The 14,381-nt window shown below is 47.7% G+C and overlaps 5 protein-coding genes across 5 annotated transcripts; 2 read left to right on the plus strand and 3 right to left on the minus strand.

Annotated features, from left to right (window-relative positions):
* Positions 1 to 1,038: 1,038 nt before the first annotated feature.
* I303_102308 (uncharacterized protein) lies at positions 1,039 to 1,788 on the plus strand (the record flags this gene model as incomplete). The annotated part of the gene is made up of 1 exon (XM_018404911.1): positions 1,039 to 1,788. One exon carries the CDS (start codon positions 1,039 to 1,041, stop codon positions 1,786 to 1,788), a length of 750 nt encoding a protein of 249 aa, XP_018265192.1.
* A 604-nt stretch (positions 1,789 to 2,392) lies between these two features.
* I303_102309 (uncharacterized protein) lies at positions 2,393 to 2,833 on the minus strand (the record flags this gene model as incomplete). Its single annotated transcript, XM_018404910.1, has 1 exon — positions 2,393 to 2,833. The coding sequence occupies one exon, from the start codon at positions 2,831 to 2,833 to the stop codon at positions 2,393 to 2,395; it is 441 nt and encodes a 146-aa protein (XP_018265191.1).
* Positions 2,834 to 7,043: 4,210 nt separating this feature from the next.
* On the minus strand, positions 7,044 to 7,499 carry I303_102310 (uncharacterized protein; the record flags this gene model as incomplete). Its single annotated transcript, XM_018404908.1, has 1 exon — positions 7,044 to 7,499. One exon carries the CDS (start codon positions 7,497 to 7,499, stop codon positions 7,044 to 7,046), a length of 456 nt encoding a protein of 151 aa, XP_018265189.1.
* Positions 7,500 to 8,205: 706 nt separating this feature from the next.
* Positions 8,206 to 9,817, minus strand: I303_102311 (uncharacterized protein; the record flags this gene model as incomplete). Its single annotated transcript, XM_018404907.1, has 6 exons — positions 8,206 to 8,501; positions 8,586 to 8,873; positions 8,942 to 9,014; positions 9,079 to 9,384; positions 9,464 to 9,699; positions 9,772 to 9,817. The coding sequence occupies 6 exons, from the start codon at positions 9,815 to 9,817 to the stop codon at positions 8,206 to 8,208; spliced, it is 1,245 nt and encodes a 414-aa protein (XP_018265188.1).
* A 1,560-nt stretch (positions 9,818 to 11,377) lies between these two features.
* I303_102312 (uncharacterized protein) lies at positions 11,378 to 14,084 on the plus strand (the record flags this gene model as incomplete). Its single annotated transcript, XM_018404906.1, has 10 exons — positions 11,378 to 11,491; positions 11,556 to 11,596; positions 11,660 to 11,925; positions 12,019 to 12,183; positions 12,254 to 12,406; positions 12,492 to 12,868; positions 12,941 to 12,971; positions 13,040 to 13,226; positions 13,312 to 13,495; positions 13,680 to 14,084. 10 exons carry the CDS (start codon positions 11,378 to 11,380, stop codon positions 14,082 to 14,084), a joined length of 1,923 nt encoding a protein of 640 aa, XP_018265187.1.
* Positions 14,085 to 14,381: the final 297 nt, after the last annotated feature.

Here is a 14,381-nt window from a genome sequence, read left to right on the forward strand (position 1 = left end):
TCGCAATTGACAATTTGGTGAAATACTGAGAAAAGGAGAGAAATGCTAGACATCGGCTTTCAATTATATATCGATGGCGATGCAGGATCCGTGATCAGTGAATAGATCAGTGGAATCAGTGAAGCGACAATTCAACTGATGATCATGATCCGTGTGATCTTCCATGCCGTTTCGACTTATTTCGTATTGTATACTGTACATCAGCTATCAGCAGACTCATCAAAGGGGTCCAAACATGTAAGAGAAGCTCCTTGTGTATTTCACCATGCTTTTGAAACCCCTGCGCGGGGTACTGGTGTAGCTTCTAGACCATTTTCAAATCGATGCCCATCATTCCACATGAGTATACGAGTACACGCTCAAAGAGAGTGGGTGAGGTGTTTCGGACACAGGTGATTTATGCGTGTTTTGCTTCTGCTTGATGGAATCTTGATCCGCATTTCGAGTGAAGGATGCTGTGTTCCTTTGAACTGTCAATGCTTGTCCCACCCTCTGTGTCCCAGCGTACAGCTTTCACTCGTCACTCGTCATTATTACTTGTCTCGACTCTGACGACAAATAATGGCTTTGAAGACTCCTGAAGAACGTGGGACGCCGTGTGGTCGGATGTAGTACCTACAATTGCCATACGATGCCGAAGACTCAAGTAGTACACTACAGCCTGTTACCACCATGATCAATAAGTGTGTCATGTTTGATTGTTCTTAATTGCCCCACGCAAAACGACAAGGCATGGACAGCAGTGACCTGACTGCCGCGTTGATCGGAGATTTGTCGGAAATTTGATCCCGTTGATCGTCGGACCTCCACTTTGCCTCTCCACCCAGACTACCTGCATCCATCGAGATCGTCAAAACCTCGGCGTGAACTTGGGTCTTACCAAACTACATCCATGTTCTCTACAAAGTCATCTTGATGACCGCTTTCCCCACGCTGTCCGCTCTTCGATCTCTCAATCGATCGTCCTTGGTCTTCAAAGCGTCTATCTTCAGTCTCAGCAGCGCCTCGATCTCCCACTCATCACTTGATCATCGTACAATGTCAACTACGTCTTCTTCTTCTTCGTCATCATGGCCTCGAATTCCCTACACTCCGCCCTCCTCACCTGATACAACATCCTTCCCATATTCTACGAAAGACTTGACGCCCATGGACCCTTCGTCTGACGAAATCTTCTACTTCCAACCGCGCTTCGTCACCCATATCGACGATTCCGCAATATCCACTCTCGGAACCTATTTCTCGGAAGTTCTACCCACTGCCAGTGGCTCCAAGATACTGGATCTATGTACAAGTTGGATCAGCCATTATCCCCCTCCCATCGAAAGTGCCGTTGAGGAGGGGACAATAGAGGTGATTGGAATCGGTATGAACGATTCCGAGATGAAGGCCAATCCAGTCTTACAGGGCAGATACGTCGTCAAGGATCTAAATCTCGATCCAACTATATCTGGCTGGCCAGAAGATCGATTACAAGGAACTGGCGAATACTTCGATTGTACGACTTGTACAGTGTCGATAGATTATCTCACTAAACCCTTAGAAGTCTTATCGAGTTTAAGGGATAGGACGAAGAAAGGAGGCAGTGTTCATCTGATCATTAGTAATCGGTGTTTCCCTACGAAAGCGGTGCGCAAATGGTTAGAAATTGGAGAAGAAGATAGGTTGAGGATGGTAGCTGATTATCTTGCTTGGAGCGGGTGGAACGAGATTGAGATACTGGAACTAAGGAAGGGAGGGTGGATGAGCGGGGATCCGTTATGGGTTGTAAAGGGCTGTAAAGCGTAGACTGCAACAACGGCTTGGAAAGGCGATGGACCCTCTCATACTGAAGTCTGGGGGATAGCGACAACTTCGTTCAGACCAGTGGCATACAGGTTGTCAATGTTTTGTGAGTCGAGGCTTCGTGAAGACTGCGATGCTGTTTTTACTTGATGACATGCCTGATGCATGTCGTAATCTTTTACATACGTTCAGCTTTCTCTGTTACATACCGATTCACCTCGGTATATGGTCCCACCATCGTCATCGCGTGCTTTAGTGATCCTCTTGCCACTCCAGACAGTGTGAGCCGCCAATTTGGTTGATTGCGTGTCTTTAGCGGATACATGGCTGGGCGATGTCTTGAATATATCAGCGTAGAGCGTCTGCCGACAAGGAGGGATACCTGGCTCACTCTATTTCTCTCCACAACATCTGCACCCATCGACATCTTCTTTTGCGTACACATGCAATTTCTCGTTCAGCCATTCTTGGAAATCTTTTCGCTTCCATTGTGTTCGGAGCCATCCTTGCTCGGACGGAGCCAGGCCAGCGGTATATCGAAGCATAGATTGGAGGAGATTGTCGCTCTCAAAGAAACTAGCTTCGAGACAAGGTAGATTGATCAAATTCAAGGAGAATTTTGGCACGTCAAAATCGTAAGACCCCATCTCGTCAGTTCCTCCGACCAGGTAGAATAAGCCAGTACATTGGTAAATAGTTTATCGAATTCCTTCTTGTTCTTCTCAAACTCCCTCGCAATACTGTTAAGATAATGATCCGCGCCCTTTTTACTCAACCATCTTGTGGAACTACCGGCACCTTCCATGTCAGTAGCAAGTCGAGTGATCTCGTCCGATAGGTTGTTGACTTTGATGACGAAGTCCGAACTCAGCTGGTCATTCTGCCATCCACCAAGTGTGTCAGGCGAAGTTAGACTCTTGTCCTCGGTGGCAAATAGTCGCGATGCAGCTGAATGCAGCTTATAGTACGCGTAATTGATTTCAGATTGATTACCTCCTGTGATACTGGTTAGATCATCCAACGCGGATTCGAGGGAAGTCGACGGCATCGCGGCGCAATTAGTGCCAACTGCAGTGCGAGTTACGTGGAAAATATGCGTTTGACGAGAAATGACAAATGAATGATGTGTGAGAGCTAGGATGAGGTGGCAATCAAGAAATTCCGTGAGCTAGCTTATCTATTGTATATATATGCGTGATGACCGAATCAAATTCGATCAGATTTTGACCATCAAAGGAGCATCTGGAGGATCGAGTCGACCTGGAAGTTTTCAACAGGAAGGCACGATATCCTTTGTTTCGGTACAAACTCTAGACGAATCATGTCTCAGCTTCAGATCTCTTGAGAAATTAGCGATGGTTGTGCCCTATAGATCTGACGGTCAGACCTAATGATCTCGAGATCCATCACACACGGCGTGTATAGTCATGTTGCCGGCCATGGTCTGATGTACGTGACCCTGCAGCAGGGGTGCCACTGGCGGTAATTCAGCACAGACCCAATGGTTTTTACCGAGTCAAGTCCAGTAGTGCATTTCTTTGCGGTGACCTTCTGAGAGTCTCCTTCTCCTTCGCACATCTCCTATCCACTCATCTTGTTTTAACCCACAGAGAGTACTCAGTGACACCTCATTTTTGACTTCTGGTCCCGCCCGGGTCAACTTCTTGAGGATATCTACAAGGCTTCCAGCTATAATCGCCGTCGAAACGGGTTTCTCAAAATGGCTTGTAAACGTGAGCCCACACCCACCTTGGCTCTACCCCGCGAGATTCGAGATCAAATCTACCAGAATCTTGGACAGACATCTCGTCGAGCTCTCAGTTGCTTAGTGAGATGCTCGAAGACGACATACTACGAAGCGATATCCCTCTTGTACACTACGGTGCCGTTCACAGCCAAGAATACACCTTCAATCCTCTATGGTCTGCCGATTAAGACATACACTGCTAGCTCGATGGTCGACAAGGATGGAGCGCTTCTGCGATTACCTCGCACATACCAAAAGCTGGGTGCGACCACCCATTTTCCCCCGATTGATGCGGAAGAAAGGAAAATGTTTCTGCTCAGCCATACAACAACAGTGCTTTTGCAGGACGAAAAAGCCCTGTTTGGATTTTTAGCCATACTGAGCCGATACCACAATTGTTCAGGGGAACCCTTCACCAGCTTGTACCGGCTTGTTCTCGAGGCAGAAAGTGTCAAGTCCCTTGACAGAGCCATGCGCACCATATCCCAGCGGCTGCTACATGATCGGAAAACCGCTAGATATCGTCGTCTATACTCTTTGATGTCGAAGTGGCTAATACAAGCAATACAGTTTCGATATGTTACGCTTGAATCGCCAGTGCGGTCAAAGAAGAATGGTCAAGGCTTTTACAGGGACCTCGATGCCGGCACAGCCTTTGCTTTCATCAAACGACCTCCCAGCATCAGCGAAGCCAACCTCACATTCCTCAATGTGATGGGACCCGAACTTCCAGTACTCCAAGACTACTTGGGCGGCCACATTCGCATCATATTCGTAGAAGAGGACTGGGCCATGTACCCTCGGGGAACCTCTTACGTACATGACCGGAACCCACGTTTGCCTCGTCGAATTATTCCTTCCCGAAGGTTCGGCTCTGCAGAGGCCGATGCGAGGCAGAGAATCCGAGAGCACCGCACAGACTGTATCATTCGATTTTTACAAGATCTGTTACAAGGTAATTCTTCAGCACGGAGCAGGTCTTCCGATGCGAGAATGCCCATGATCAAAATACAATGGCAAACATCACTTTCACAAACGGAGAAGACGGATCTTTTCGAAAAAGTCAGTCAAGACCCAAATGTACGAGATATAGTGAGGAAAAAGGTGTCCTTCCATATTCGCAAGTAAGCGAAATATGAAGCGACTGTTATGGCCCAGTGTAAATGGGGAACCTAGCGCCTTCGAGATCGATTTTCATAAACTTATATGTAGATATCTCAAGTACGGTAACCTTGAAGTGACATAAAGCAATTTTTGCGAGCAGTTCTTAGGAACATGTGGTGGCCACTTTGCCTTATTAATTGGAATCTTGCACGGCTTATGCTTTCTCATAAACTTCTCGATACCTAAGAGGCTTTGCGGAGGCTAAGGGACCTCCAAAAGTTGTATGCTTGGCCCCGCAACAAGGATCTCTCAAGCGCAAGAAGTCTTTCTGTGGCCGGATTTCGAAGAGGACCCAGCGGCCCAAGCTGGATCTTTCTATTGTGCTGTACCCGATGGATTGGTGAGCGGTCAGTGCGGGACAGTCTCAATGATTCTGGACGATCGCACTTTCCACCAAAGCCTTGTCCAATTCCCCTACTTCACAACTTTCTGAGTCAACTCGAGGCGGATCTTGTTGAGGTCGCGAATCGGGGGTCCCTTAATATACTGTAATACCTTGAACGCTAAACTCTGTGATTCTGCTGCTCATCACCTCATCAGAGGCGATCACTCTGACAGAATGATCGTCATCCAAAGTCCAGGCTCAGGCCGCGATACTTTGCCCTTGCCGCCAGAGATACGCCACAACATCTATCAACACCTTAGCAAAAGCTCCAATACCCATCTAACATCTCTCGTCCGATGCTCCAAGGCTACCTATTTGGATGCGATACCTTTCCCGTACAGATACATGACTTTCAATCGTCACAACGCCCCAAACACTTCGTTCGGTCTCAGCATCACCAATTTTACCCCCGGAGCGATGTTCAAAGCAGACACGAAAGGAAGAAGGTTTCGCTCTCCATAGAGAAATCTCTTGGCTTGGTCATGCCAATTTGCAAGAGGTGGCCGCTGTCGTCATTGACCCTTTCCAGTATTGTAGGCCCCGAGCTTCCTCTCAATATCAGGGATCTGACCTGTCCGATCAACATCATCTTCACCCCGGAACAAGCCATCATGGACCCGTGGCATCACTATGCAGTCGAAACTGGCTACGCAGGAGATAACCCGTCGGTGGCTCTGGTCGATATTATTCGATGACAAGAGCTATAGTCCGTGCCAATCAGAGGCGGGATAGCGCAAATTTCGTCAAATAGTTCATTCCTAAGACTCAACCCACGGCACATCTTGAAGTCAGACACACAGTCTCAACGAATGACGCGCCTCGTTTAGCAATAAACTGGGACCGGGTGATGAGTCAGCACGAACACCTCGACTGGCTGAAGACGTTGTCAGGCGATCTCGGATTGCAACAATCGATGGAAGAAAAGATGTCTTTCCACATGCGCAACAAGAATGTGGAGCAAAAGCATCCGTACTGACGCCAACACGGCTGCCATGTATTTTCAAGCATTATAAAACACAGTGATGGACAGAGGTCTTGAGTTGTAGCGATATCTTATACACCTGAAAATTCTATGTATAGTAGGTGGAGAGATTTGTATCTATTGTGGGCAAGGGAAAGATGCATAAGATATGTAAGACTTCCCTCATGAGCTATCTGATGACAACGCCACACTCGAGAAGGATTATTGAACGGAGGAGTTGCTACAAAACTGCTCTTTCCCGATTGACGCCGAGATCGTCTTCGTGAGAGTATCCATCCTCCCGGAGAGCTCCTTGACCTGATTTTCGAAAGCCTCAGTCAGATCGCTCCTATACCAGCGGTCAACCCATGTTCTGTTTGTCGAGGTATATCCGTCGTTAGAAAGGAGCTGAGACGCTCGAACATAGAGTTGAGACCATGCGTAGCTGTATTCAGATTGATTGAGGTCATTATCGAGAATGGAGTGATGTCGCCGGCGAGTGATGTTTTGGACATGTCGAGCCCTTGTCAAGCTGTATCGTTTGCTTTGCTGAGGTTGTAAAGCAGAGAGAGCACCGAAGGATGTATCATTCTTGTGTAGTTGAATCTGGGCTGATATGGTAATTTTATCCTAGATATACTAGTCAGCTTAAATAGTTTGAGGCCCTAAGGATCAGAAGTGGCAACAGGTTAGCGTCCTTTTTGGGCTGCGCTGGGTGCTGTGAGTTTCGTCTCAACTTCGACCTTTGACTGACAAATATCAAGACCATTACCAGCGGGGAAGGCGTGTATGAGTCTCTGTTGTCATCGCATCGGGTCAAAGGATCGCTACAACAAGAGCAAGATGATAAAGGAGAGCTGCTGTAAGCTGAGAAGTTTTGGGCATGGTCGCATACTCCAGCATAAACTCATGCGCTACTTGTACGTATCAACGGATCTTACACCCCTGTGTCACTGTAGCAATAGCGGAACCTCCAAAAGGTTTTTGGCTGTACGCAACATCTACCCGCTGGTGGTGCCGTTATTGTCGGTGTTCTGAGGAGCAGTACCCTGGGAGGCTTCCGAGTTCCTTATGATCTCAGCTGATTCTTCTGCCCATTCACTCAAGATGCTGCGGGCCAAAGCAGCTCGAACTCTCTTGAGTGGGTCGTTCGGATCGGGATTATTCGAGTTCAATTGGGGGTTGTTGGCGTCGAGATACCTATCGACAGCTGATCTCAAGGCTTCTGATACTTTACCTTCTTCGATATCACCGATTGAAGAGGGAACCGCTGCTCTCTGTTCCTCACCGAATGATCCTACGGACCTCTCGTAAAACTTCTGGTAACAATAATTGATCTCGGAGAGGTTCTCGGGCTTTGGTTTGGGAACTGAAAATCTGTCCATCGCGCTTTGGCCGGGGCGAGTGGCCAAAAAGGCCCCAAAACTTTCCCTGAAGAAGTCAGATCTGTAAGACATCGCTACTGAAGTGAGTTGATGGATGAATGGTAGAACGGCGCGATGTGTTGGGGCACATAAGTGCTGTGTAAAGCGTGAAAGCGGGATACATAGGCTTATATAGCTTTAGTGCTATGTCGAGCAGTATACTCAGAAGCACGACGCTTAGCCTCGGCTTAGTCAGTGACGTACATGCATTGCCAATGTCCAGCTCGCACCTTTGATCATCCTCCTCGCTCCACTTCGCATATCAAGTGCATCTTGAGAAAGGCCTGTTCGCTTCTGCGAGCATCCACAGTCTAGAATCGCCGGTCAGTTCAGACATACGTGTTCAAACCTTTCTGCATCGTCTCCACCCGGCCTTCCTGTATGACATGGAGCAATCCAGATCTGTGATGAATGGCGCTCGATGAGTCGCAGCATGCCGGCTTAGTCTGGCTCTGTACCTGCCAGACCTAAGGGATCCTTTCTCACCGCGTCGTTCTGACAATGATGCACGAACGTCATTTGCCTCTGCGGCGTGGAGCCGGGGTATCTTCGATGAGAAGATGAGGGGGAAATCGCAGACAAGACTGGTCGATCAGCGTCAAAGCTCGCCACCCCCGTAGATATGCATGCTTCTGTATAGCCTTGTATCGACAAGTGGATCTAGATGGTTGGCCGGTCTTCCGGTCCAGCGCCGAATGTGGCCAGTCTTATCGGTCAGGGCAGCATGGTCTTTTTCAATCTAGTGGGTCTCGTTCAAGTGGGGAACACCGTTAAGACCGGGAGTCTCAGGTTCGGTCTTAGCGTGCTTGTCATCCGAGCCAGAGTTATCAGAAACTCGTCTTTCAAGACCCTTTCCAGCGATTCTTCGTCTGGCAGCGGCAGACTCCTTGGCAGCCCAAGTGAGTTTACCGTTCTCCTTCGTAGGGTACTTGAAGGTAGTTCGACCTTCTTTCCATCTGAGGTAGATAAGGGTCACCATGATGACGATCCAGTAGAAGACGTATCCAAGGATAGAACCAATCGTAGCCGTGTTGTCTATTCACTCCTACATCAGCACACGACATCACACACATTGGGCTGACTGAGTGGTGAAGTCGAGCTTGAGATGATCAGACTTACTCCAGCCGAAGATAGCGTTGAAGATTTGCCAACCCCCATTAGTCGTGGGCGAGCCAGTTTCAGGGTTTCCATAGGTGAGATGCCAGACGTTTCCAGCGACTTGGAAACTTCCAGGTCCATCACCGGTCTCAGCAACATCGCCGCCTACACCTTGGGCGAATCGGTAATATTGGAAATATCCGATACCTTTGGAGAAAAGGCCGGCACCGATCAAGAAGAGGAAAGAGGTAGAGCCGACAAGGAACCAATGGAGGGTAGCGGTAGATCCGGTTCGGTAGATCGCGTAGCCTGTATAGACCGCAGAATCAGTTTCGATTCCCACGAGCGAGGGTGCAAAAGCTCAGAGTGAAACGTACCGACAACGAGACCGGCGATGATGCCGACAATCACAGCGATCGGAATCGAAACAGCTTCCACATTGAGGGAGACCTATCATCGAGCTGTATCAGTAACAGGAACCTTATTGTTTGAAGAACGAAACGATAGGACTCACACCTCCGACAAAGACGACAGCCTCCAAGCCTTCTCTTAATACAGTGATGAAAGGCAAGATGAACAAAGCCCATTTCCCACTCCTAGCCTCTCTCTTGTCCTTCTCGGTCTCCTCGGCGGAAGCTTGCATCTTCGCTTGGGACTTATCGAAAGCAGCCGCAAGCTTCAGTCTCCACTTGATCCTTGATTTGTCCATCTTGAGGAAGGCGATACCCATAATGTAGATGATGATGGCGGCAATGATGGAGAAGATGCCTTCCCAGATCTGTTCGGTCTTGGCCCATAGATCGTTCAATTTGGTGTAGAACTATATCACGTTAATGATCAGCTAGATAATCGTATGGAGGGGCTGGGTGGACGGGATTTCCATGGCAGGCGGGACTCACGACAGCGATAAAAGCAGCACCGATAGCCAAAGCCAACAAGAAACCCGTCGCTGTACCAGCCCAAATTTGGATTCTCATTCGCTTGATCAAGTTTCTTCGTCTGTTTGTGATATCATCTGGACCGGCATTGACATCGTCAATTGAGGGAATGCTTGATGATAGCTTTCCCGTCAACATCAATTGCTCCACGAAGGACAGCAGTACCGATACGATGATGGCAGCTTCGATCGTCTCTCCTGCGATATAGCATACGTGTGAGCGAGAGCGAAATGACGTCGTGCGGTGAGCTGTACATAGTGATGACTCACGGAAGACGATGAAGAAGATCGGCACATTGAAGTATTGGTGACCCATCTTGGATAAAGGATGCTATGATAGACCTCTTCCACAGTATGATCAAGCTGAGTCAATCTTCAGTTTGAAGTGAGGAATGAACTGTAGTATGGTAAGGATCAAATATCAAGGAGATATCGTTTTATCAGATACGAGTAGACGTAAGTAACAAAATAAATGCCTCACTTTGACGGACATATGTCTTCCTGTTTTTCATGCTGGCGCAAAATTTACCCTCCTCTCAGCAACATAACCAGTTCTTCGACCGTTATCTGATTTGAGAGGTCGCATATCCGACTTTTCCCTACAAAGTTTCATTTATCGCGCCGTCGGACCCGATATCAGATACGCTAAACCTTCGTCCGGACACGAGCTGGAGCTAACGAGTAAATGGTCTGTACGAGTAATTGAAATGATGAGATCTGATAATATCATAACCTGAACATGGCGTAAAAGGGAGTTGAGCGAACGTGCCTGATGAGCGAGAGAAAAAACTCGTTTACCTCGTTTATTCCTCTTGTCCAGAGCTATTTTCGAACATCCCCTTTTTCTTGGTCCGATGCCGTTACTCTCTTTTCTCAAGGAACCTCTTCATGCTTTGACCATCTGGATCCCGCCATTTAAGTCCCATTTGACCGGCCGACGAGGTTATCCTGATCCGTTGCTTACGACACCAAGTCAACGGGGAGCGGGCAAGGACAATACCTGTAATCAGATAAGAGGAAAAAGTAAACTGGCGTAAGAGGAACTGACGACCCGGAGGCAAATCGGGTGGTGTCAGATGATCAAGGGATTTCATTTCAGGGACAATGCTAATCTGATAACTACGGCCGATACCACTTTGAAAGGGAAGCGAATAATCGGATAGTCGAGTGCAAGGCTCAAGCTAGAAAGGGTCGGAGGGAAGGAAGTAACTCAGATCTATTTTCGGCTCGTTGGACCCGACTGCGGATTCAAATTGATTCTATTACAGATCTCACTCTTTCTGTCGATGCGGAAGAACACGACTAGTCCAGGTTCCTGATTTTTGACTGACTCGCTCTATCAGATAACGACCCAATAGCAATTGCCGTTAGTCCACCGAAATTTTCTAGCAGCAAAAGGACCCTGAACAAGGACAGAGGAAGAGATCGTATCTGATTACATCTTTCAGAGCAGCAGTGGGCCATGGAACGCCTCCTCAAGTCAAATAGAGTTTTACCTCTCGTCGACATACATCTGACCATCTGGACGAGGAACGGGTTCTACGTTCTGTTCCCACTTCTTCGGCCGGTGATTTCCCGTCAAGTCTCATTAGCTTCAAAGGACTTTTTATCGCTTCGAAAGGTGGAGCGAAATTGATGTAAACGATCTTGAGTTTTCAGGCAAGGGAGGAAGGAGTCCATCAGATGTGGACGTAAAAGACGATTAACGGACTGAGCCATTTATTTTTGTTCTCAGCCAAGAAAGGCGTCTTCTTCATTTATCATAATTTCTTGTTATCTACTTGATTGCAACCTACTCAGCTACTGTCTCTCCTTGAACGTGATCAATTTTGTCGAGTGACCTGTACCTACCCATCAAGAGTGGACCAACCTCGACATGCCTCGCTTGACCAGTCTGTTGTCAGCAGCAACGCTAGTTGCCGGGGCAGCAAAAGCAGCGACCATAGAACATTGGTGGAACATCACTTATGCTCAGGCTAATCCTGATGGAGTGAGTCATACTCATGACTCCCTACTAAATAGTAATCACTCATCGCTCACGAGAACCGCTATAGCTGCAAGAAAGAAGGGTTATCGGTGTGAACAACTCATGGCCGTAAGTCCGCTTCTTCCTATTGACATAGCAGGAAGATAAACGCTAAGATATCTTGTCATACAGTCCACCCATGCTCACTGCTACTCAAGGGGATGTGGTCATCGTCCACGCTACGAATGGTCTGGGGGACGACAAAGTCGGCACGGCTTTACATACCCACGGGATGTTCTTCAACGGGTCAAATTGGGCAGATGGAGCGGTGGGGACCAACCAATGTCCCATTCCCAACGGATACACAATGGACTATTTGATAGATACCACTTTGCAGACTGGTACTTACTGGATCCACGGACATCATGAAGGACAAAATACCGATGGTTTACGTGCTCGTGAGTATTTTCCTCTCTTTCTGTCTCACCATCAGCTACACGATCGTACACAGCTTAGGGGCGAAGCTGATTGAGGGTTGAAATGATAATCAGCCTTCGTCATCTCACCTCAGAATCACACTGGCCGATCAGACAACGTAACATGGGACGAAGAGTACACCCTAGTCGTCTCAGATTGGTATCATGATGAATACCCCGATCTGATCGCCAACGAGTTCATGACTTGGACCAACCCCACGGGAGCCGAACCTGTACCAAGTAAGCTCTTCCGTTCTGATAACGAATGACAAGCTCGCGCAAGAGGCTGATGGAGATTGGAAATAACCAGAATCCGCTGTGTGCTACGTGGCGAAGAACGGATCGTACATCCACTCCAACGAAGACTTGATGAAGGGTGTCGGAGTAAGCGACGATGCCGAGATCGCCTTCGAGGCAGGGAAGACATACAAGATACACATAGTCAACATGGGTACCCTTGGCAGTAAGTCTCTTTCAGTTATCCTTATTGTCTATTATCAATCAAGATACATCCAGGAAAAGGCTGATAAATCGTTGGGGCTCAATAGTGTTCTGGATCAAGATGGACCAACACCAAATGAAAATAATCGAGATGGACGGTATAGAGCACGAGCCATACCCCATCGACGTCCTCACCGTCTCCGTCGCTCAGCGATACTCAATCATCGTCGAAGCGCTCAATACTACGGGCACAAATTACGCTATGATGATCATGCAAGATACCGATATGTACGATGCCGTCCCTGACGATCTCCAACTCAACAACACAATTCAGATCACATACGATTCGAGCGCACCAAAAGCAGTCGCTGTTGAAACTGGTATCGACGATATCCCAACTTTTAACGATACTGAATTGCACCCTGTGTTGAAGAATGAGCTTTTGCAGCCTAATGTGCATTTCGAGTTGAATGCTTTTTTCGATGTGGGTTTTCTGCTTCTTTTACCTTTCGTCAACAAGGGTTGTGCTAAGTTTTCCATTCCCGTGGTAATGCAGACTTACGATGACGGTACCAACCGAGCGTCTTGTGAGTGCTCTTGAGCAAATTAGGTACTTGGGAAATACAACGAAGCTGAATGATGTGCCTGGAAACAGTCAACAACATCACTTATCAAATGCCAATGGTACCCTCAATGTTCACAGCCGCTTCTATGGGTCAAGACGCCTACAACACTGCCGTCTTCGGTGCACAGACCAACGCGTTCGTGTATAATCATCACGACATCGTCGAATTGACCGTCTTCAATTGGGACGCGGGATTCCATCCGTTCCATTTCCACGGGTAATTACAGGTTCTGTCTTAGCTCGGCCCATGAATTAGGCCTGATAAGATTTTAAAGCTAACTTCTCTGGGTTGCCTTACCTAGCCACGAATTCCAAATCGTTCATAAATCATTCGACGTGACATCCGACGACCGAACGATCAATCCCTTAATCGACGAGACCCAGACAAACCCCGCTAGGAGAGATACCATCGTGATCCCTCCTACGGGAAGTGTCACTTTGAGGTTCAGAGCCGATAACCCCGGTGCATGGATGTTCCACTGTCATGTGGGTAGTGTTTTGCTTCTTGCTCTACTATAGTTTCCCCCTTACCTCGATAGTCATACTACTTACCCCCTTTTACCATATCCCACGGTATCATCTATCGATCACTTATTTCACTTGACTTGACATTGACAATGACAATTATGGTATTCAAATCGCTAATTCATCATTCCATTCGCTTAATCAGATCGACTGGCACTTATCTTCCGGTCTCGCAGCCATCTTCATAGAGGCCGTCGACGCTTTCCAAGCCACTAATCAAACGACCAACGCAGTCCCTCAACAAGTGTACGATCACTGCAAGTTCTGGGATACACCTACCAGCGGGAATATCGTCGGCAAATTCTCAACGACAGATTTCAAGGGTCAGCCATACGGTCCTTTCCCCCTCCAAATGGGGTGGACCAAGAAAGCCATAGGTGCTCTGGCGGGTTGTATAATTACGGTATTGTTAGGCGTGGCTACTATCGTTTGGTACGCTTCTGGAGAGTTGGATGAGAGTGAATTGGAAGAGGAGGTCAGGTATAAGCTGCAGGCTAAAGAGGGGAAGGTGCCCCTTTGGAAGAGGGTATTACCCAACAAGAGCGGGTAATTGCATTGGGATTAGGATAGAATTTAATCTGTGAATGTACCTTCTGGTGTTCAAGATGGGTTGATTCGTGCGGTACATCACTTAGACATCAGTGTGAATATGAATGATGAGACAAACTATCCACAAGTCCGTGGATCAAGTCGATCTTCGTGCAAAGCGTATCCAGAAGATCAGACGAAATTGCAGACTCCGCATCGATGCCAATTTGTGCAAACAGATGGCATGAAGCATATCTAACAATATTCATGAACGAACATATGAGGTGAAACAAACAGAGAGACCTTTCTACGAGAGCCA

This window comes from Kwoniella dejecticola, chromosome 2 (assembly GCF_000512565.2).
Source record: "Kwoniella dejecticola CBS 10117 chromosome 2, complete sequence".
Lineage (NCBI taxonomy): Eukaryota > Fungi > Basidiomycota > Tremellomycetes > Tremellales > Cryptococcaceae > Kwoniella > Kwoniella dejecticola.